Genomic DNA, 18,721 nt, shown 5'->3' with positions numbered 1-18,721 from the left:
CCATTTTCCCAGAGGTATCAGCCACAAAGCTGTCCGTCAGGGAACAAAATATGACAAAATATTTATAATGCAATGAATTCTTGTTTATGTTTATATGAATATTATATGTTTATATATATATATATATATATATATATATATATATATATATATATATATATATATATATATATATATATATATATATATATATATATATATATATATATATATATATATGTATATATATCAGTCGGACAGTAATGGAGTTCCTTTTGTATTATTATTATTATTATTATTATTATTATTATTATTATTATTATTATTACTATTATTACATGTAATTTGGTTTGAAAAATAATAACTTAACAGATTATCAAAGCTATGTGACAAGTTTGCTTTTTTGTGTATCTTGTCGCCAAAATTCCCAACAAACAACCAGTAATTGCATATTTTATAACTGGTGACAGTCATGATTATCACGCAAGCAAACAGAATTCGCTGTTTAAATCTAGCTACAAACATTGTCAACTCGGTGCAAAGTTTGGCTGGGGAATGCTAAAACCTACCAAAAAAAAAAAAACCTTGTTCGTGTGACACTGCGACGATAATGACCAATTATTTCGTAGTTTTTGCTGTTTTCTGTCGTGTTAATGAATCTCGTCTCTTCGCAGCATGGTCTTTCCATTATCCATAGAGATATCAAGGCAGAAAACGTGTTTATAGCGGGCCCAGGAATAGTCAAATTAGGAGACTTCGGCTTCTCGACGCGAGTGTCTTCACTGGCGCAGCAACTCAGCACCTTCTGTGGTTCTCCGCCGTACGCGGCGCCAGAGCTCTATAAGGTTCGTTTTCAGCTTTATTGCAGAGTTCAGTTGGAAGGGAAACCCAGTACCCTTATCTAGCCCAATCCAAAAGAGAAGAAGAAATAAAAGGGAGATGGATAAAAGGGTGGGGCTCAGGCCATAAATAAATTTATTGTAAAGAAATATTTGCAATGATTCACAGGCAGCAGCAATGAGGTCTACTTGCTATTGGCTCTCTTGTTTTTTGTTTATAATCAGGAAATTAGCAATGTGACATATATGTTTATACATGAGTATATGTTGTATAATTTGAATCTGCATGTAAACACATCATGACAAAATTATATCATTGCTTTATTTTTATGAGTTTTTTTTGTCAGAAATATAGATTTATGGCAAAGTTATATGTGGCTTTCCTTGAAATGTTCAGTTGACATAAGTAATTCATCTAGGACAGAGCAAAAATGTGCCAGTAACGGGTGAATGCCTCGCTTTTGATGACATTGGAACCGGTCAGTGCCAGGTTTAAATGGCACTGGTACCTGGTAGTCATTACCCAAATTTGATTGGCACTGGTACAAAGTCAGCACTGAGATTTGGGTAGTACTAGTATCAGGTCAGTGGTAGGGTGTAGATGACAAGGTTACCAGATTAATTCCAGGATTGTTGGACGGCAAGAGCATAATATTATCTTGATGATTAATGGGCACTATTCATGTTTTCCAGGATGAATCCTATTTAGGTCCGGCGGTCGACATCTGGGCACTTGGAGTTCTCCTGTTCTTCGTCCTCACAGCAGATATGCCCTTCAAGGTAAACTGAAACAGCCTCCTCTTATGGAATCAACTGATGATGGTTACACATCGGAACAAATTTAGTTTAGGAAAATGGAAATATTTAGAGTCAATATTCAGAAAAATGACTAATAACAACTCTCTTTGCTTTAGAAAGTGAAAGACTGTTGCCTTTTCACACTTCAAATATCATTTCCAATCTTAAAGGACATGAAATCATCAAGGCGTTCTCAATTTCATCATCTTGTCCCTATTTTCCAACTATCCAGTCATCTTTAATTTCATCATGCCTTTTTTCCAGTCATCCATAATACTATTTTCTCAGTAAACCTCAATTTAACCATCAGATTCATCATGAGATTTTTCCAGTAATCCTCACTGTAGCAATAAATCCACAGTTATATAACTATACAGTTTTGTTTTGAATGTATTTATACAGTTAAATAACTGTGGGTTCGTTGCTCCATTTCAAGACTCGTGATACTATGAAAATTTTTTTTATTTGTCCTCAATTTTTTCCCCAGGCCGAGAAGAACCCCAAAAGGGTTCAGAGGTCTGGTTAAACAAGTCATTTATAAATAAATAAGTAAAATAAATTTGTCCTCAATGTTTTTTCATGTCGTTATTTTCCCGATCTCCCTCAATTAATTCTTCACCTCCTGTCTCTCCCCCCATAAATAGGCAAACACAGTGGCCGGCCTCAAGAGACACATCCTCGCCGGGAGCTTCGTCACCCCGGACTTCGTGTCCCCGGCCGCCACGGACCTCATCTCCCGTCTCCTGGTCCAGGACCCCGCCGAGAGACCTTCCCCTCAGATCATCGCCTCCCACACGTGGCTCTCCAAGACGCCAGAGCCAGCCACGCCCCTTCCCAGCTACGTCGTGGCTCCGAAGTTGTCTTCGGATGAAATCTCCTCCGCTGAGGTCCGTTTAAAAGCATTTTTCACGTAAATAAAGCAAAATGCCTTCTTAACATTTCTGCTGTATTCTCGTAGGGAGAGGGACCGCTCACAGTTTGCCTTGGTTGGGACGCTGTAGATAGTACGAAAGGTTGTATGCAACGTCCCTTGTATCCCCATCTATAGTGCTCATCCTAATTAGCTGTCCAACTTCTTCAAGTTAACCTTGCTTCAATTTTCTCTTTATTTAAAGGACGAGTAACGTGGCCAAGCTGTATCAGAGTCCAGAAATGAACTTATTGGTCTTATTAAATCACTTTATGATAATATTGACCGATGTGATTTTTTTGCTTTCTTTAAACGTTGTTATGGTGTTATTCCTTCTCATATCAGGATTCTTTTTTTACCTTTTCTTGAAAAATAAGTTTTCTATTTTGTAAAAAAATGTATCAGCGAGTAAATGGCGTTATTATAAAATAATAATGTTTACAATAAGCCCACTTTCTTGACCTGAATTTTGTATTGGATTTCTGGTAATTATATGTTTTCTAATAATTGGTAAATGATACATTACTTTTCAACTGGTTCGTGCAATAATCAACCCGGCATTATACGTGGTTCCCCCAAGCCTTTGAAGCTTTAGTCTTTTTGTTGGTATCGGTTACACATGAATCTAGCATGAAATGAAATTTTTAGTCTTTAAATGAGAAATAAAACAACGTCCGTAAATTTATTATTATAATTGAACATCTGGATGCCACTGCTATTGTCCTTGGCATCTAACAAAATGTAGACAAAGTATATCGAATGAAAACAAATTGAGATGTCGACTGAATTAAAAGCACTGAGTAATTCAGGACTCCATACCCTTTCTTTTTACTTCAGGAGGAGACATTAACATCCCTAGAGAAGTGGGGCATAAACCGAGAATCCCTCGAGGAAGGAGCTCCCATGGGGGCGCGATCCCCCGCCATTGCCACATATCGCATCCTGCTGCATCGTCTTCTCACCCAGGCGAACACCCCGAGCAAAGTCTCCAACAACAACTCAGTAGAGACAAACGCGAGCAACACGTCTGCGGCGTCGACGACTCCGACGTCGTCGCCCTGCAAGGAAATGGTCGTCAGGAGACCCAAGCTCAGACTCCGAAATGGTCTGGCATCCTCTGCGCCCGGCGGGGTCAAGTCCCGGGCATGCAATATCGTCTAGGGTATTATGAAATCATCATTCGTTCGACTGCATTAAGAGGTCTGAATCTCAGGGGAAAATGTCATATTTTTTTTTTCTTTTCTCTTTCGCATTCTGTCGAATAGGTTCTGATGTGGGTCGGAGGCTGCGTCACACTTGAAGAACGTTTTCTGACGTTTTGCACCAAGTGGCTGACGTTTTCTTCTGTACTGGTGCATAATTGAAGGCAAGCACGTTCGCTGAGATGGCGTTACACAAGCACAGACAGGAGAGATTTCAATTTTACTACCAGTTTACGAATATGCATTGGCTACTTGGTGCAAAATTTTCCAAGAAGTTAAAGCCACGTTCGTGTGACCTGTATGACCTGTGACCTGCCTCCTGGTGTCTCCGCAGTCTTGTGGTGCAGAGGGTCACGTTAAAGCCACGTTCGTGTGACCTGTGACCTGTCTCCTGGTGTCTCTGCAGTCTTGTGGTGCAGAAGGTTACCTCGATTTAGGGCTTTATCGCGAGATTTGTTTCAGAGCAAATCAGACTGTACCGTGAAACTTAATATAGGTCTATTTATTTCGTATTTATTTTCAATACTTTCATTTTTTCTGTGGTACTTCGAAAAGGCATTAAATTCCTAATATCAAACTCAAGTGTGTACAGTATAAGTATGTATATAAATTCATATATGTGTGTATGTATGTGCATACATGCAGTATGTATATAATCTGTATTTATGAGTATAAACACACACACATGTATGCATACGTAGTGGATATAAGGATTTTAGTGTACCATAACAGATGGTTCAAATACATAGATTGTAAATCGTGAGGGGTATATATAATAAATTCTAAAAATAAACTAAATGGGGATATTTGAGGCTCAAAGCATATTCCGAGTAATGGAAATTTATTCAGATAATAAGTGTTGGGGGGCGGGTGTGGCGTCTGGGGAACTGAATTGTTAAAAGAAATAAATGAAATTGTTCTCCAAGAACTCCAGAATGTTTTAAGCAGACATTAGGAGGTCTGTGGTCCATAGGGATACTGATATCAACTCCTCCTGATGTCTGTACAGTCACAGTAAGACAGTAAAGATTTATGTCTGGTAGGTTTGTGAACTGCATTAAGATTTGTATGACTGAAGGCCGTGTTTGAAAAACACCTACTCCAGAATGCCATGCTAAAGAGGAACCTCCATTAATGTTGGGAAAATTATTATGCATATATGCATACTCGCGCGCATACTTAAGAAGTTACCAGTTGATTTTGGTAGGCAAGCAAGATATCAACAGAATACCAATTAGTTAGTAAAGAGAGACTTTTGCTCACGACCAACACATTTTGCGAGCTATTTCTCAGCAGCCAAGTCGAATATTTTCATGGTGCTTCTCAATTTAGGGATAGTCATTAGAATTACACTAGAAGTGAGTTTATGCAATATGAGAATATTCGACTCTGTATCGATGTGTTAAGCAAATTATAAATCCAGTCTGCCGAGGGAAAAACAAAAGATGGTTTAGTCTATGAAAAAATGTTTTACAGTTCTGAAAGGATAAGTCTGTAGCTTGAGAACTCCTCAGCATTTGTTAGGACAGGAATCTGAAATTTCCAGTAAAGAGGATGCATTTGAATAAATGCCTGGGAATGGTAGCACTTATCGGGAGTATTCCTGCATTTGAATTCTTTAGACATTCTTATTTGCATGTTTACCGAGGAGTTGATATTCTTAACCTTATGACAAATTTTCACAGGGGTGATTTACCCTAAAAAAGACTTACTGTACAGTTAGTGGTTAAAAGAATATAATGTGAAATACTCCGGGGGCATTATACTGAGACAGGAGCATGTCTGTGAATAGCAATGACTTTTTTTGAATACCAAATGTAGATTTATAGCGTACTTTAGAGTTGATTATTATTTATGAAGGCCAAAGAGACAGTTCTAAGTTTAACTAGTGTATATATCTATTGTATATAGTCATTACTAACCCACAATGAAGATGATGAGAGTTACATTGGGAGGTGCTCTGCATTACCCTGTGTAAACAAATGCTCTGTATAACTGTACTATAGGATAATAGAAGAGGAGAAGAATACAGGCAGTGCCATAACCCACCTTGAGGAACACCTTTGCATTTCGCCGAGAGATCGCCCGGTATACCAACCATTCCCGTAACAAAGTAGACACGATTCCTTTTTCAAAAAGGAAAAATCCCAACGCTTCGAGATTACTTTAGTCACTTCGCCTTTAGCTTGAAGAGATAACATTAGGTTGTATTATCCAGAAACGCATAGCGTCCTGTGGCAGTTATTAATACCCGTAATTACTGAGCAATACGAAGTAGAAGGAGAGTGTCGCCTTAGCGAGATGGGTAGAGGCATAATCGTGATTTCAGTGTGCTTGTTAGTCATAGAGATACCTGATGTGTAAAAATATGGCGGAGATTGGAGTGTATATATATCACAATATTCCTCGTCAGGGCATAATGGTACTGCCTAAATTCTAAGAGATTAATTACGAATGAGCAGTAATTCATAGGAAGGCATAATTACAGGTAGTTCGTGGTAAACGAAAACTCATGTTCAAGTAACGAAAGGCATCAAGTTTTAGAAAGTTAGATTATCATAGTTTTTAGACCGATTACTCGAATGTCATAATTGAAGTTGTGTTCATTAACATGTTCTGTTTACCTTTCTTTCTGATACTCTAACTGTTTTTCCGTATTTCTGCTCTTTTCTGTTCTCTGTCACATGTCCGAACATTTCGATTCAACAACGCAGGTTAAATTAACGTCAAACCAACCGGGCAAATCAACATGCCATCGTGAAATAGGTGAGTATTAATCTGAAAAGCTATGATTGTCGAGTAAGAAGCTACTGTAAACCTCAAACTGTGATGTATTTTAAGATTCAGTATTGTGAGTATTGAATTGGACCAAGATTGATTTTAATTTAATAAAAGTCCAGTTTTGAAAAAGATTCTTGGTGTTTTTGTTTATCCTACTTTTTGTATTTTCCTCGTCAAGGATTCGAGTACGTTACACTGATATCTTGAACATGCCCCATTGTCTACATGATGGCGTAACGTCACTTGTTCACAGATAAGACGGGCTGCAAGGGTTCACATGCGTTACCTTACAGTACTTGTTCAAGAGAACATCTGAATTACTGTTTCCTTACAAAGGTTTTCAACAGTTTAATAAGACAGCCTTTTCTACAGACACTTATTTTATAATGAAGGTTTACATCAATGCAAAGCAAAATAAATGAATGGGTGCATGAACTAGTCACTGAAAACCCTACAGAGACAACTTTTACAAGTACAGGTACAAAAACTGCTTGTCTACCCTGAGACAGTAGAAGGTGCCTGTACTGTCATGTGGATTCTTTGTTTACTGCCACTATTTGTCAGTTCCTGGGTCTCATTGCTAAAGTATTTATGCACCGGCACAACAAGACGACAAACGATTGTATGCTACTGCATCCAAAAGGGGGTCTTCTTCCTTCAAGGTTTCGTAAGACCAATAATTTACTTTGTTGTTAAGAAGAGAAGCCATCATTCATAATTATGTTAAAAATCCTTACTTCGCGTTAACATATCACGACAGAATTAATTAAGCATCAAATCAATGTCACACAAGAAATGAAGGACCTTCGAGTTGTAGTACCATTCTGAGATGACAGTAGCAAGGTCCGTGGTTCGCGCCCGGTAACCAGTTAAGCCAGCTGTGAATGGTTCTCAGAGCCACTGGTAATCCAGAAAAATAAAGGGTATGGGCTAGTAACCTCATCTCTAAGGAATTGCTGATAACCGGAAGGCTCTGTGGCGCCGCAAAAAAAGTTTTATTGTGTTTAATATATATATATATATATATATATATATACTGTATATATATGAGTAACGTCTGTTAGTTCTTCAGCTATATGGAGCAAAACTGCAGTCATTTCAGTATTATCAGAATGATTTTTCAAGTCAGACAGCATTCATAACAAGTTGCCAATGGCGTCCATTCCTAGTTGCTTCTACAATTTTGAAAGCAGTGTGGGCCTTTTCGAAAGCCAAAGGGCTGTATACGTCTTTCTTGCCTAGAAATTGTAGTCTGTGAAGCACCAGCCAATTATCTCCCTCGGGAAGAAATTGTTATCAGAGTACTTTATCATCCTTGGTAACAAGTTGCTTGCAAGTCTTCCGGTGATTCTAAGCAAGAAAGTGTTAACGATTATTATTTTCCTCCGAAAGAATTCTTTTTCTTTGTCAGTACTACCCTCTTCCTCGGTAGGAAATGGCAATGATGGCTCCAGTCTTCCTCGGGAAGAAATAATTTTTTTTTTTACTAATTCTGTCTTTCTGAACAACCAGTTATGCCTGTATGATGTGGAAAAATGACTCAAATATATTCGTATGGGAACCGGCACAGACAGTGCTGCAACTGAGAGAAACGGTGACGTGTGAGTCACCCACCTGCCTCAGTCATCTCTGAACGTCCGCTTCAAGAGTGTCTCCTTCAAGATGGTCAAAAAGGTACTTCACTTTCGTGAGTTACATTTGCTGGCTTCAAAGCCCAGTTGTGAATTTCCCTGCGGTGGGAAAGTGCTAGAGATTTTCCCGTTGTGTTGGGAAAACTGGTAGATTCTTGAGCAGTGCAACAAATCTTAATTGTTGCAGTCGAATTCAGCTTTCATCAGGGATAACAAGTTTCTTTGAAAACATTAGAATAGAAATAAAACATCCATTGCTTCTGAGGGTGGAATGAGATATCAAATTACTCTATCTGTGGCGTAAAACATGCAAGTGGAATAGATTTTTTTTCTGTTGTCAAAGCAAAATAGAAAGTTTTCAGTTAAATTCTCGGTAATCGTTAAGAGAATTCATTGAACTTGGTAGCTTATTTCAAAATTACCATAATTACTGTAGATACTGAGACAATATATGGAACTATACTTACTAAAAGTGTGTGGAAAGCGACCAAAATTACTGCATTATCATGTGGTACATAATATGATAACGGATACTAACTGATAGTAGGCTACTATTTTCCAGTAGGAGTTAAGGAAGTCTTTAAGCTGCCGAGATATCAGCTGAAATGATAACAAAGTTACTCCTTTCCCAAAGCCTACTTATAAGACAGTCACAACGTAAATGTAAAAAAAAATATGTATTATTACATTGGCATTTAGGGCTATAAAATACTTCCATTCCTCCTTTCTAGCATCTTAAAAACATGTAAAGTAAAGGGAATGAAAGACCAATGTTACCAAGTGAGTATGATTCGCCCAAGAGAGATTTGATGCTGACGGCTCAATTCAGTTGATCTTCACAACTCAATGCACAGGCCAGCAATTGGGGTTAGGAAAATCAGTTCATCAGTGCACAGGTCAGTTCACTGAGGTAGAATTCTAGGAAGGATATGAATACGTCAAGAGGGAAGGTCTGCCCCTCTCTCCATCAACTTCTATTCCTTCAATCTTTGTACCGATTCCCTTGTTTTTTTCCCTCTCCCAACTTCCCTCTAACTTTGCCATCACAACTCATAATCGTCCTCGTACTAAGGAAGCAACTGTGGTTACTGAGTAGTTAACTGAATTCATCTGTGCTTATGGAGTTTAAAATTCCCAGTCGAAGCAAAATAAAGAAGAGAGGAACTCATGGACTAATATATTAGCATGTATGCTTGTTTATGCGCTTTTATCTGTTATTGAAGAGTCTGTAAAAAATAGAAGAGATAAATAAACAGCTACTGAACAGCGTCATTCGAGAAAGGCTGATTTCCACAGCGTCAATGTGGCAACATAAACTTGCTAGCCCTACTATAAAATGTCACGTAAATCCATGGTCATTTTATTTATCTGTGTAATAATGGTTATGTGTAAAGAGCACCACGTTTATATGCCGTTGTCCAGCCTAGGCCAAGCCTTTCTCACCACTGTCATTTATATAAGCAAGCAGAACGAAGGTACCTTCTTAGACCGAACTTCGAGATAATCTAGACCTTCTCTAAATTATCGTCATTTTTGACAGTATGAGTCCACTGATATGTTTCTAAACTGGACGTAATTAACATAGAAGCTTGCAGCATGCGCTATTCTTCTTCTTTTTCCTTTAGGGTTTGTTAGAAAGGCTACGGGATGGAGTAGTGATAGGCGACGGCGGATTTGTTATCGCTTTGGAAAAAAGGGGTTACGTTACAGGAGGAGCCTGGACACCCGAGGCTGTCATTGAACACCCTGAAGCAGGTAAGCCTTACTTATATTTCCTCTGTTATTAGGCCTAATGTCATTATAAATTTCGACAACAGAGCAAATGTGTATCCTTTATTATATATTTTGGTATAACAGCTTGTGATTTCTATAATTTTCATTGCTAAGAAAATTAGTATTAATATCCAGAAAGTATTCGGTTTAAATGCGAAAATTCAAAAAATGGACGTGAACATGCTGCCGGAAAAAATACTGTAAATCACAGCTAGCAGTACAACAGTTTTGTTATTACTGCGCCTCTATTGCACCCCGGCTGTCACTTCAAGCGTTACAACACACTTCAGATCATACCTATACCCACGCATAGACCTTGAAATAAAATATAATTCATAAAGGGATGATTTCCAACTTTCATTGGAAGGAATAACAATTTTAGAAATTCAAGGTCAGGTTGTTTTTACAAACCCACTCTGTAAACAGGTACTGTCAATCACTGAATCTCCAACAAGAACGATAACCTTGGACTTTTGTCCCTAGACTTACGATTTATTACATATAATAGTTTTCCATTGATAAAATACAAGTTATTCTGTTGTTTGGATTACTGATAAGCGAAGGATGCTATGGAGGAGTGACACATAATCAATTAAGCATATTAGGTAAGATTTCGAGCAGAAAAAAAAAAACAGTTGCCATGCTCTCAAACTACACAGGATGAAATGAATGGGAATCGCAGATAAGCGATCAGATGGAGTGATTTTGCTGATAACAATTCAGTTAGGTAAGTCACATGAAGAATGGAGTCTAAAATGTAGCAGTTTGACGGTTATTGAATGATTAAAAACACGAGGGAAACCTGTTTCTAATTATGATATTCTCAGTAACACTGGATACAGCATAATCAATTATATATTCAGTCAAGTACTGATATATATATATATATATATATATATATATATATATATATATATATATATATATATATATATATAGATAGATATATATAGAGAGAGAGAGAGAGAGAGAGAGAGATATTTTATGAATGGTTGGGTGATGGTTACATCGAGAGAATATTTTCCTCTTGCTTTTATTTATGTGCTTTTCCCTCCCCTTCCTTTTCAACTGCAACCCACAACATTCGATCAGTAGCCAAGTATGTAATTCACTGCAATCAGGTCGGTTTCCATACCGTTCCTGCCTAGTCTCACGATAGGACAAAAGTTAACATGCTCTACAGAGAGAGAGAGAGAGAGAGAGAGAGAGAGAGAGAGAGAGAGAGAGACCATATGGATACTAGGGAACCGAGAAAAAAACACCAGGCAAGAACAAAGTAATATAATAGATAATCATTGCAATGCAGAAAAGGAGTAGTATCCCCTAAAGTTTTTGAAGTTTTCTGTGAATAACCGAACATAGAAACTGCTGGCAGGACAAGAGTAATGTTTTCTACCTGATATCTGATTCGTAGTCTATGATAAATGAATCACCTATTAGAGTCCTGATCATACAGTGAGTAAATGGACAAACCAGCCGATATATGGAGAGGATATCTCTCCTCGCTGAATTCCAAAAGCTTTCCTGGAAGTCAGTGTCTGCAGTGTTTCCCAATGTTATAATTGTAGGTCTAGAAAGAGATAGTACAGTCTGCAGATAATGCTGTTCTTGTTGAAGTCATGCGCTTCCCCGAAACGCAAAAATAACTTACATTGCTAATATCGTACTTGATGATCATAAAAATGATTCATTTCCCGCTCATTTCAGTCAAGCAGCTACATAGGGAATTCCTACGCGCTGGAAGCGATGTTATGCAGACGTTCACCTTCTTTTCCACTGACGATACCTTGCAGGTGAAGCACGCAGGAGAGAAAGGATATTCTTACAAGGTCAGGCGTCCTTTATTTCTGGTCATATCTGTTCCTTTTCCCACTGCCGACTTTTGCAACCTGTTGGTAACTGATCATATTAAGCAGAATGTTACAGATACCAAACAAAGGGACTTCTAAACTCGTACGAATTTGTTGTTTTAACTTGAAGTGTGTGCAAATGCATCCGATAAAAGGCAAATTGCGTAAAAACAAAATAAACCTGACCCTCAATATAAATATTCTAGATCCAAGACAAGTGGATAGAGACCAGAGTAGGAAAGCAACAGCAGGGCAAATTACGGTGATAATGAACCATGATTTAAAGTGAGAATGGTTTGAAAATGACAGTTATATGTAGCTGTGATTTATACGTTAACATAATAAAATCAATAAGATCGAGATAAAAATTTAGACAAAGCATTTCCAGAAACAAAGCATTCGAAATAGGATCTCGACACCGTTTCGGGAGAGTAAAACAGTTAGACCTAGTAAGAGAAGAGCGTCTGTGACACTGTATGAGTTACATTGTTCATGTGATAAGGCGAAAGGTTAATCGAAGCACGGGAGATGGTCACGGTTGCTCAGTAGCTTTCGCCCATAAGGGTTAATAATAACTGAGGATGTTATCTGTAAAGTTCCATCGTTTCTGATAATAGTGCTGAATAGTTTGGTGTGTCGCCACCAGGGCAGGGGGCGCTGCTTGCAGCCGGAAGGTTTACAGTTAGCTGTGTAAACTTGAAGTGGTTCCTCTGATTTATTTCGGTCATTATCTTCATAATGTTACAATGTTCGGTTTACGAACGGCAGAAATGGGCACAGGAATTCTTCTAGAGAAAGTGAAATAGCAGACAACGGGTAAGCAAGGGATGTTGAATTTTATTTACCCATAATTTTGTGCTAGGCAGTTAAATGTCTTGTTTGCATTAGGTACGTTTTCTCTTTTGACGTCCTTTGTTTTTTAGCATATTATGGTGGCACGAAAGTGCAGTGGTGAGTTCAGTGTTGAAATCAGAACACAAATCATATGAGCTTCGTATATGGCACATAAAGTAGAAAAGAGTAGTAAGGAGGCATACAAATAGGCCTAGGTTACTGGTTGTGAAAACGAGACCTTCCAAACACGTTAGCCTATTGTGATGCCTAAGGACAGGTACTGTGTTTTGATAGCCATTAAGAAATCTTTGCAGTAGGTAGGCCTGTAGGATACCGTCTATGCCAACAGTTTTTCAGTTTTAGACATGTTAAGGCAACGTTAGAGTTGTTTGAAAATATGCATTTGGTCAAAGGTGGTTTCTTAACGAATTCCGAAACGTCACGCCTGGCGAGTATTTCAGGGCTACGTAAACAAACTGTAGAAAACAACTTATTAGATTCAAAGTATAAATTGTTAATTTTTACATATGTAACAAACTCTGGTTTATTTTTTCTTAAAAAAATATGTTTCAGATTGCTAATGGGAAAAGTAAGTTTTGGTAGTCAAGGCTACATCTATGCGCTCACTATTCATTTGGTAATATTCTATATTATTCTTAGTTTAAAACTTACAAGTGCAGCATAATTTCGAATATATAAAATTAATAAAATCTCTACGGTGAAAGTTATTGAATCATTATATCAAGGAAAACTAGCCTTGAAGAATAGTGACATGGAAATTCTGTGCCAAGAAAACCTTAGGCCTATACTTATTAATCCTGCAGGTATTTTTATTGTAATTTTTTAAAGAAATATATTCCAAACAAATCAAAATTATTTTATGGTAGCTTTAAACATACAGGATATCCTTCCAAAGCTCCAAAGCCTTAGTAAAGAATGAAATGATATAGCCTTTTGTCGTGTGTTTGTTGACAAGATGCTGAGTATGGCGGGAAAAAGTAATTTTGCTAAATGCGTTTTCAAAATTTTCACTAAACAAAGCTCCTGGAAAAAGTAAAAGTAGCTATACATACAAATATATTTTAATTACATTATATATAATATATATATGTTATTTATATGTTATATATATATATACACGTTGAAATTAGATATTGATATATATTATTACTTGTCAGTTAAGTAAAACATAGTTATTTATCTTCATTAGAAATAATGGAGGGGCTAGAGTGATAATAAAATTATTTGTAGGTTTCGTTATACGTTGTGGTCTTTGGGACTGGGTGAGGGTTTGTAAAGGTAAAGATGGAAAGAAGTTGGTATAGGTGAAGGAGGAGAGAGTCTATGGCGGTTTTGGTAGAGATAGGTTGTGGTTGTTGGGACGTCCCAGTCTGTTGTTTCATAGGTTGTTCTCTTAGGGGTGTAAGTTTGTTTTGGAATTAGTGGCCTGTACTGAAGCCTAATAAGGTGAGTTTTTGGTTTTACAATTCTCATGTTATTTTGAACAACATATGTTTTGATATATGTTTGGTCTGTTGTGCGCCAGTGCAGTGGTCTGTCTCGCTCCTCTGCCTATCATGAGAGACCTTTAAACCTTCAAAGTAAAAGAAAGGAGAGGGACTGGGATAGTTAAAGAATTGAAATTAAGGCCTGTATAATAAGAGAAAACAAATTTAGGTACTGCCGTTTTTTTCTCCCCAAACTTTTTCTCAGTACATCAGATCACTTGAATAACCTACAGTTTACATAAAATTTAACATTATACAATGTATCTGCCATTAATGGTTTTGTATTTTAACAGTGCACAGACCTCAACAATGCAGCCTGCAAATTAGCCCATGAAGTGGCTCTTGAGGGAGACGCCTTAGTGGCGGGAGGGGTGACTCAGACCCCATCTTACACTAATGGGAAGGGGAAGGAAGCAGTGCAAGCTCACATAAGGGGACAAGTCGAGACCTTTTTGGCTAACAAAGTGGACTTCATCATTTGTGAAGTAAGTTTCAAGACAGTGTTACTTGACCTTCCTTGAGCACGGGTTCCTTTACTCGTGTCAGAGCATAGGTAGATTATTTGCCCTTTGTTTTCCATTCCTAAAAAAACTGACACGAGCCTTTGTGCTGATTTTCTTTAATAAATCGTTACACAGAAACTTTTCATGATAGGTATTTTTAGTAGCAACAAAGAAATTCTTAACTCATTAGATTTCATCATACCTTCTGGATAGGCTTATGACTACAATCATTAAACCCATGTGGGAAACAAAGAAACTCAAATCTCCTTATCATTTCTTGCAGTTTTTCATGTACGTGGAGGAAATAGAATGGGCCATTGAGGAGGTCAAGAAGAGCGGGCTGCCAGTGGCAGCCACCATGTGTATAAGTGTCAGGGGTGACTATGCAGGCGTCCCCCCAGGTGAATGTGCCATCAGGATGGCAAAGGCTGGCGCGGATGTTGGTGAGCATTTTTCTCCTTTTTACTTGTCCAAGAAAATGAACTTAGGTGTTTATATTTCTGTTGAGTTTAAGGAACGTAATAAAGAAAATCTATTGTGTGAATATCTTTAACTGAACTTTTTGATTCGTTTCTTAAAGGCAGGATAAGAGGATAAGATATGTGATGTATATACTCTTACATATGTACTTGTGCAAATGTGACTGCTTGTAAATTCATATTTGTGTACATCTGTACCTGTTACAGCACTTAAGAATTAAGGTAAAATTGTGACAATGCAGCTGAAAACAATTCACACAATAGATGGCTCCGGATTCATATGTACATAAAAGGAATGAAAAAACTGCATTGCAGTACATTACTGTATAATATATATATATATATATATATATATATATATATATATATATACACTATATATATATGTGTATGTATATATATATATATATATATATACACTACATATATATGTGTATGTATATATATATAATATATAAACCTTTAGTGTATTTACTGAAAATATTTATATTGTCTTTGTCTCAGTTGGAGTGAACTGCATGTTTGACCCCTACATGATTATTGATACTATGAAAGCCATGAAGTTAGCTCTGGACAAGGCTGGCCTAAAGCCCTTCCTTATGGCACAACCCAATGGATTCTTTACAACAGGGACTGGGAAAGAAGGATATCTAGCTTGTCCTGAATATCCTTTTGGTAAGTAGTTTATATGAATGGTATCCTGTAAGAATTCGTAAGCTCCTTCTGAGTTTTCTTTTGGTTAATAATCTAAAGAAAGAATATTTGTTATGAAATTTTATGTAAACAAATTGATTTTGTAAATTTAGCTTTTGTTCTCAATTCTTCATATTTTTTATTCGTCACTCTGTTGCACTGTTTTGTCGTTTGTAGAATTATTTTTTGTCATTTTGCAGCGAACATTTTACATGACAAAGCATCACAAGTTAAACTTGGCTTTACCTGTGCCAGCAAATTTATTGAATAAGCTTTCTTGCACGCACACACATTTTGACAGTGCACAGATCTCAACAATGAATAATATAACACTTGACTTTTTTTCATTCACTTTTATAGTGTTGCTTACAAAGTATTAATATTTTTTTCTAATCTGGAAGGTGTATTGTAACTGCCTACGAATTTACATTTTTTATATTCTTAATTATTTTATCAAGCCAAATTCAGTGCTACCGTTTTTCTAACTATAAAGAAATATAAGAAATTAATTAAGTTCCAAGTAACCAATAGTTTTTTAAATCTTTGCTGCTCCTTTTCTTCATTTTTCGAACAGCAATGGAAGCCAGGACTGTGTCGAGATTCGATATCCACAAGTTTGCCAGGGCAGCATATGACTTAGGTGTTCGATATATCGGTGGATGCTGTGGCTTCGAAGCCTACCACATCCGGGCAATCGCCGAGGAATTAGCAGAAGAGCGCGGCAAGTGGCCCGCTGGAAGCGCCAAGCACAAACTCTGGGGTGAAAACAACATCCTCAGCTCTTCTCCGTTCATTCGGAAAAGGTAAATGTTTGAGATGATCTGAGATGTAGTTTGTTTAGATCGGATGTCCGCGGGATGCGGTCGAAGTTAGTCGATTTTCATCTTTGTTTTTGAGGAAATGAAAATGGCAACACTAAGAATCGTTCAGTTAATTACAGATAAAATATTCCTTTGGTCAGAAATATTGTCATCATCTTTGCACCAGGGAGTCAATACTGGCAGCAAAATCAAAGTCGCAAAATCAAAGTCGAATGTTCGTGGTAGGGTTCAAAATTCAGATGATAAAGAAAAAGTGACCTCGTGAGACCGTCTCGGCTTATTCATTAGTACTCAACAGTAAAAATTATAGATACAAAATGTCTTTCCTTTTTTTATGTTAGGCATGTGGTCGTATACAGGATATTTAACATTACATGCTACTGAATAGTGCTAACTCCAATTTTTATGAATCAACACCAGGCATACTAACCTCGTAGGGGGTTAGTGCTGTCAGTGCACCTCATGGGGTGCACTGTAGGCATTACTTAAGGTTCTTTGCAGCGTCCCTTCGACCCCTAGCTGCAACCTCTTTCGTTTTTTTTTTACTGTACCTCCTTTATATTCTCTTCCCACCCTCTCCTAACAATTGATTCACAGTGCAACTGCGAGGTTTTCCTCCTCATTACACTTATTAAAGTTTTGCTGTCAGTTTCCATTTCAGCGCTGAATGACCTCATTGGTCCCAGTGCTTGGCCTTTGGCCTAAATTGTATATTCAGTTCAATTCAGCCATACTGCGCGCCTTCATCCAGACAGTCTTTAGCAACGCCTAAGGGTATTTAATCACAAGTAAAAACAATGCACAAATGTATTACCTTTCATTAAAAAATGGCAATATGTCACTGACCCGTCTTTTTTCCTTCAGGGTCGGTCGGAAGTACTGGGAGTCCTTAGTCCCCTCCTCCGGGCGAGTCCAGCCTCCTACTCACGACATTGATCCGAAGCCTCAGTAGGTAAGAGCCCATCCATCCTTTGGAGTTGATCTTCCTTTGACGAGAACAAGGAAGCTGTGGTTTGAAAGAGCTTCCCTTTTGTGTAGCTGGGTACAGAGAGCCTTGCCGGACTCATTGTAGATGACATGGTTACATCGATTGCTTCATTTTTCTATTCTTCCGCTCCCTTTGATCTTTGCCTACTTTTGCTGTCCATCTTCTTTAACTTCCCTCACTCCAGTTTTATATTTTATATTTAATGAGAAAGCTATTGGGTGTTCCTTCTGAAAGTCTGAAAAAGATGGGACTGTCACTTTCTTTTATCTTTCTGCTGTATTTTTCTCTCACTTCTTCCCCCTTACTTGTACTGGAGTCCCGCTCCTGTGACACATCTTAGCCATTGTCTCAACTGAATTCTATTCCTTCCATAATAAAGTAGATAAAGTAGTATATCTTCTTTCTCCTCTACCTTCGATAACCTTCCAATTTAGTTATTAATTATATTATAACGAAGCCTATTGAAAACCGAATGCACGGGAATTGAAATAGATAGAATCCAGTTATGTGACATTAGCATTTTGCCACCATATCTTGCACCTGAAAAAAATACATATTGGGAGATACCTTGCAAATTTTACTTTGTCACCGGTAATGAATAATTAGCTACAGTGTTGAAGGATTCCAGAAAAAAGGCCATTTGCTAAGGTATGAGAAAGGTAACATTTTTAGAGCTAGGGTATTGATGACGGAAAACAGCAACGTTCCCCTTCGAAATCATTGCGAATCCTTCAAAAGCTTATGGCACTGGAATAATGAAGGCCAATGTCCATTAATCTAGATTATTGCGATCATCTGTACACTTTTTTGTCTGTATTTCCGCGGTAGTAATTAAAACTGCGAAAAAAACAATGCCTGGCAACATGTTATGGAAGTATACGTTTGCATGCACGACGAAATGCAAATTATTGGTTGTCGAGAGAACATAAAAAGGCTCTAAAGTATTAGGCGAGAGAGAATATTGTTCCTATACTACGAGGCATTATCAATACACTTGATTGTTGAACTTGAGGTTTCGACGACAACCCGGTAAACATTGTTTTAATTCTTCAAGCTGAGCCAACATTTTCTGTCATTGAGCGGTTTCAGTGACGTGATTAAGGTGATGTTGGCCTTAATCAGTATCACTGAC

The 18,721-nt window shown here is 37.5% G+C and overlaps 2 protein-coding genes across 5 annotated transcripts in view; both read left to right on the top strand.

Moving 5' to 3' along the window:
- The window catches only part of LOC136846070 (serine/threonine-protein kinase NIM1-like), an 88,963-nt gene extending 82,323 nt beyond the window's left edge, over positions 1 to 6,640 (top strand). For all 4 annotated transcript variants that reach the window (XM_067116755.1, XM_067116753.1, XM_067116756.1 and 1 more), the window contains 4 exons: positions 654 to 824; positions 1,512 to 1,598; positions 2,261 to 2,503; positions 3,364 to 6,640. In XM_067116755.1, coding sequence (XP_066972856.1) covers positions 654 to 824; positions 1,512 to 1,598; positions 2,261 to 2,503; positions 3,364 to 3,687 — 825 coding nt within the window. In that variant the 3' untranslated portion in view covers positions 3,688 to 6,640. The remainder of the gene's footprint in view (positions 1 to 653; positions 825 to 1,511; positions 1,599 to 2,260; positions 2,504 to 3,363) is intronic.
- Positions 6,641 to 8,042: 1,402 nt separating this feature from the next.
- LOC136846068 (betaine--homocysteine S-methyltransferase 1-like) lies at positions 8,043 to 17,982 on the top strand. Its single transcript, XM_067116748.1, has 8 exons — positions 8,043 to 8,183; positions 9,766 to 9,895; positions 11,621 to 11,742; positions 14,399 to 14,590; positions 14,892 to 15,051; positions 15,592 to 15,762; positions 16,355 to 16,583; positions 17,466 to 17,982. The coding sequence occupies exons 1-8, from the start codon at positions 8,172 to 8,174 to the stop codon at positions 17,551 to 17,553; spliced, it is 1,104 nt and encodes a 367-aa protein (XP_066972849.1). The 5' UTR covers positions 8,043 to 8,171; the 3' UTR covers positions 17,554 to 17,982.
- Positions 17,983 to 18,721: the final 739 nt, after the last annotated feature.

Source organism: Macrobrachium rosenbergii, chromosome 14 (assembly GCF_040412425.1).
Source record: "Macrobrachium rosenbergii isolate ZJJX-2024 chromosome 14, ASM4041242v1, whole genome shotgun sequence".
Classification (NCBI taxonomy): domain Eukaryota; kingdom Metazoa; phylum Arthropoda; class Malacostraca; order Decapoda; family Palaemonidae; genus Macrobrachium; species Macrobrachium rosenbergii.
Note: the sequence above shows the minus strand (reverse complement) of the source record. Positions and strands in the feature narration are given on the sequence as shown.

Excerpts from the sequence above, each read along its gene's own strand:
- LOC136846068 (XM_067116748.1), top strand. Across the intron at positions 14,591-14,891 it reads TGGACTTCATCATTTGTGAA|TTTTTCATGTACGTGGAGGA; the intron begins GTAAGTTTCAAG and ends CATTTCTTGCAG. Across the intron at positions 15,763-16,354 it reads TTGTCCTGAATATCCTTTTG|CAATGGAAGCCAGGACTGTG; the intron begins GTAAGTAGTTTA and ends TTTTTCGAACAG.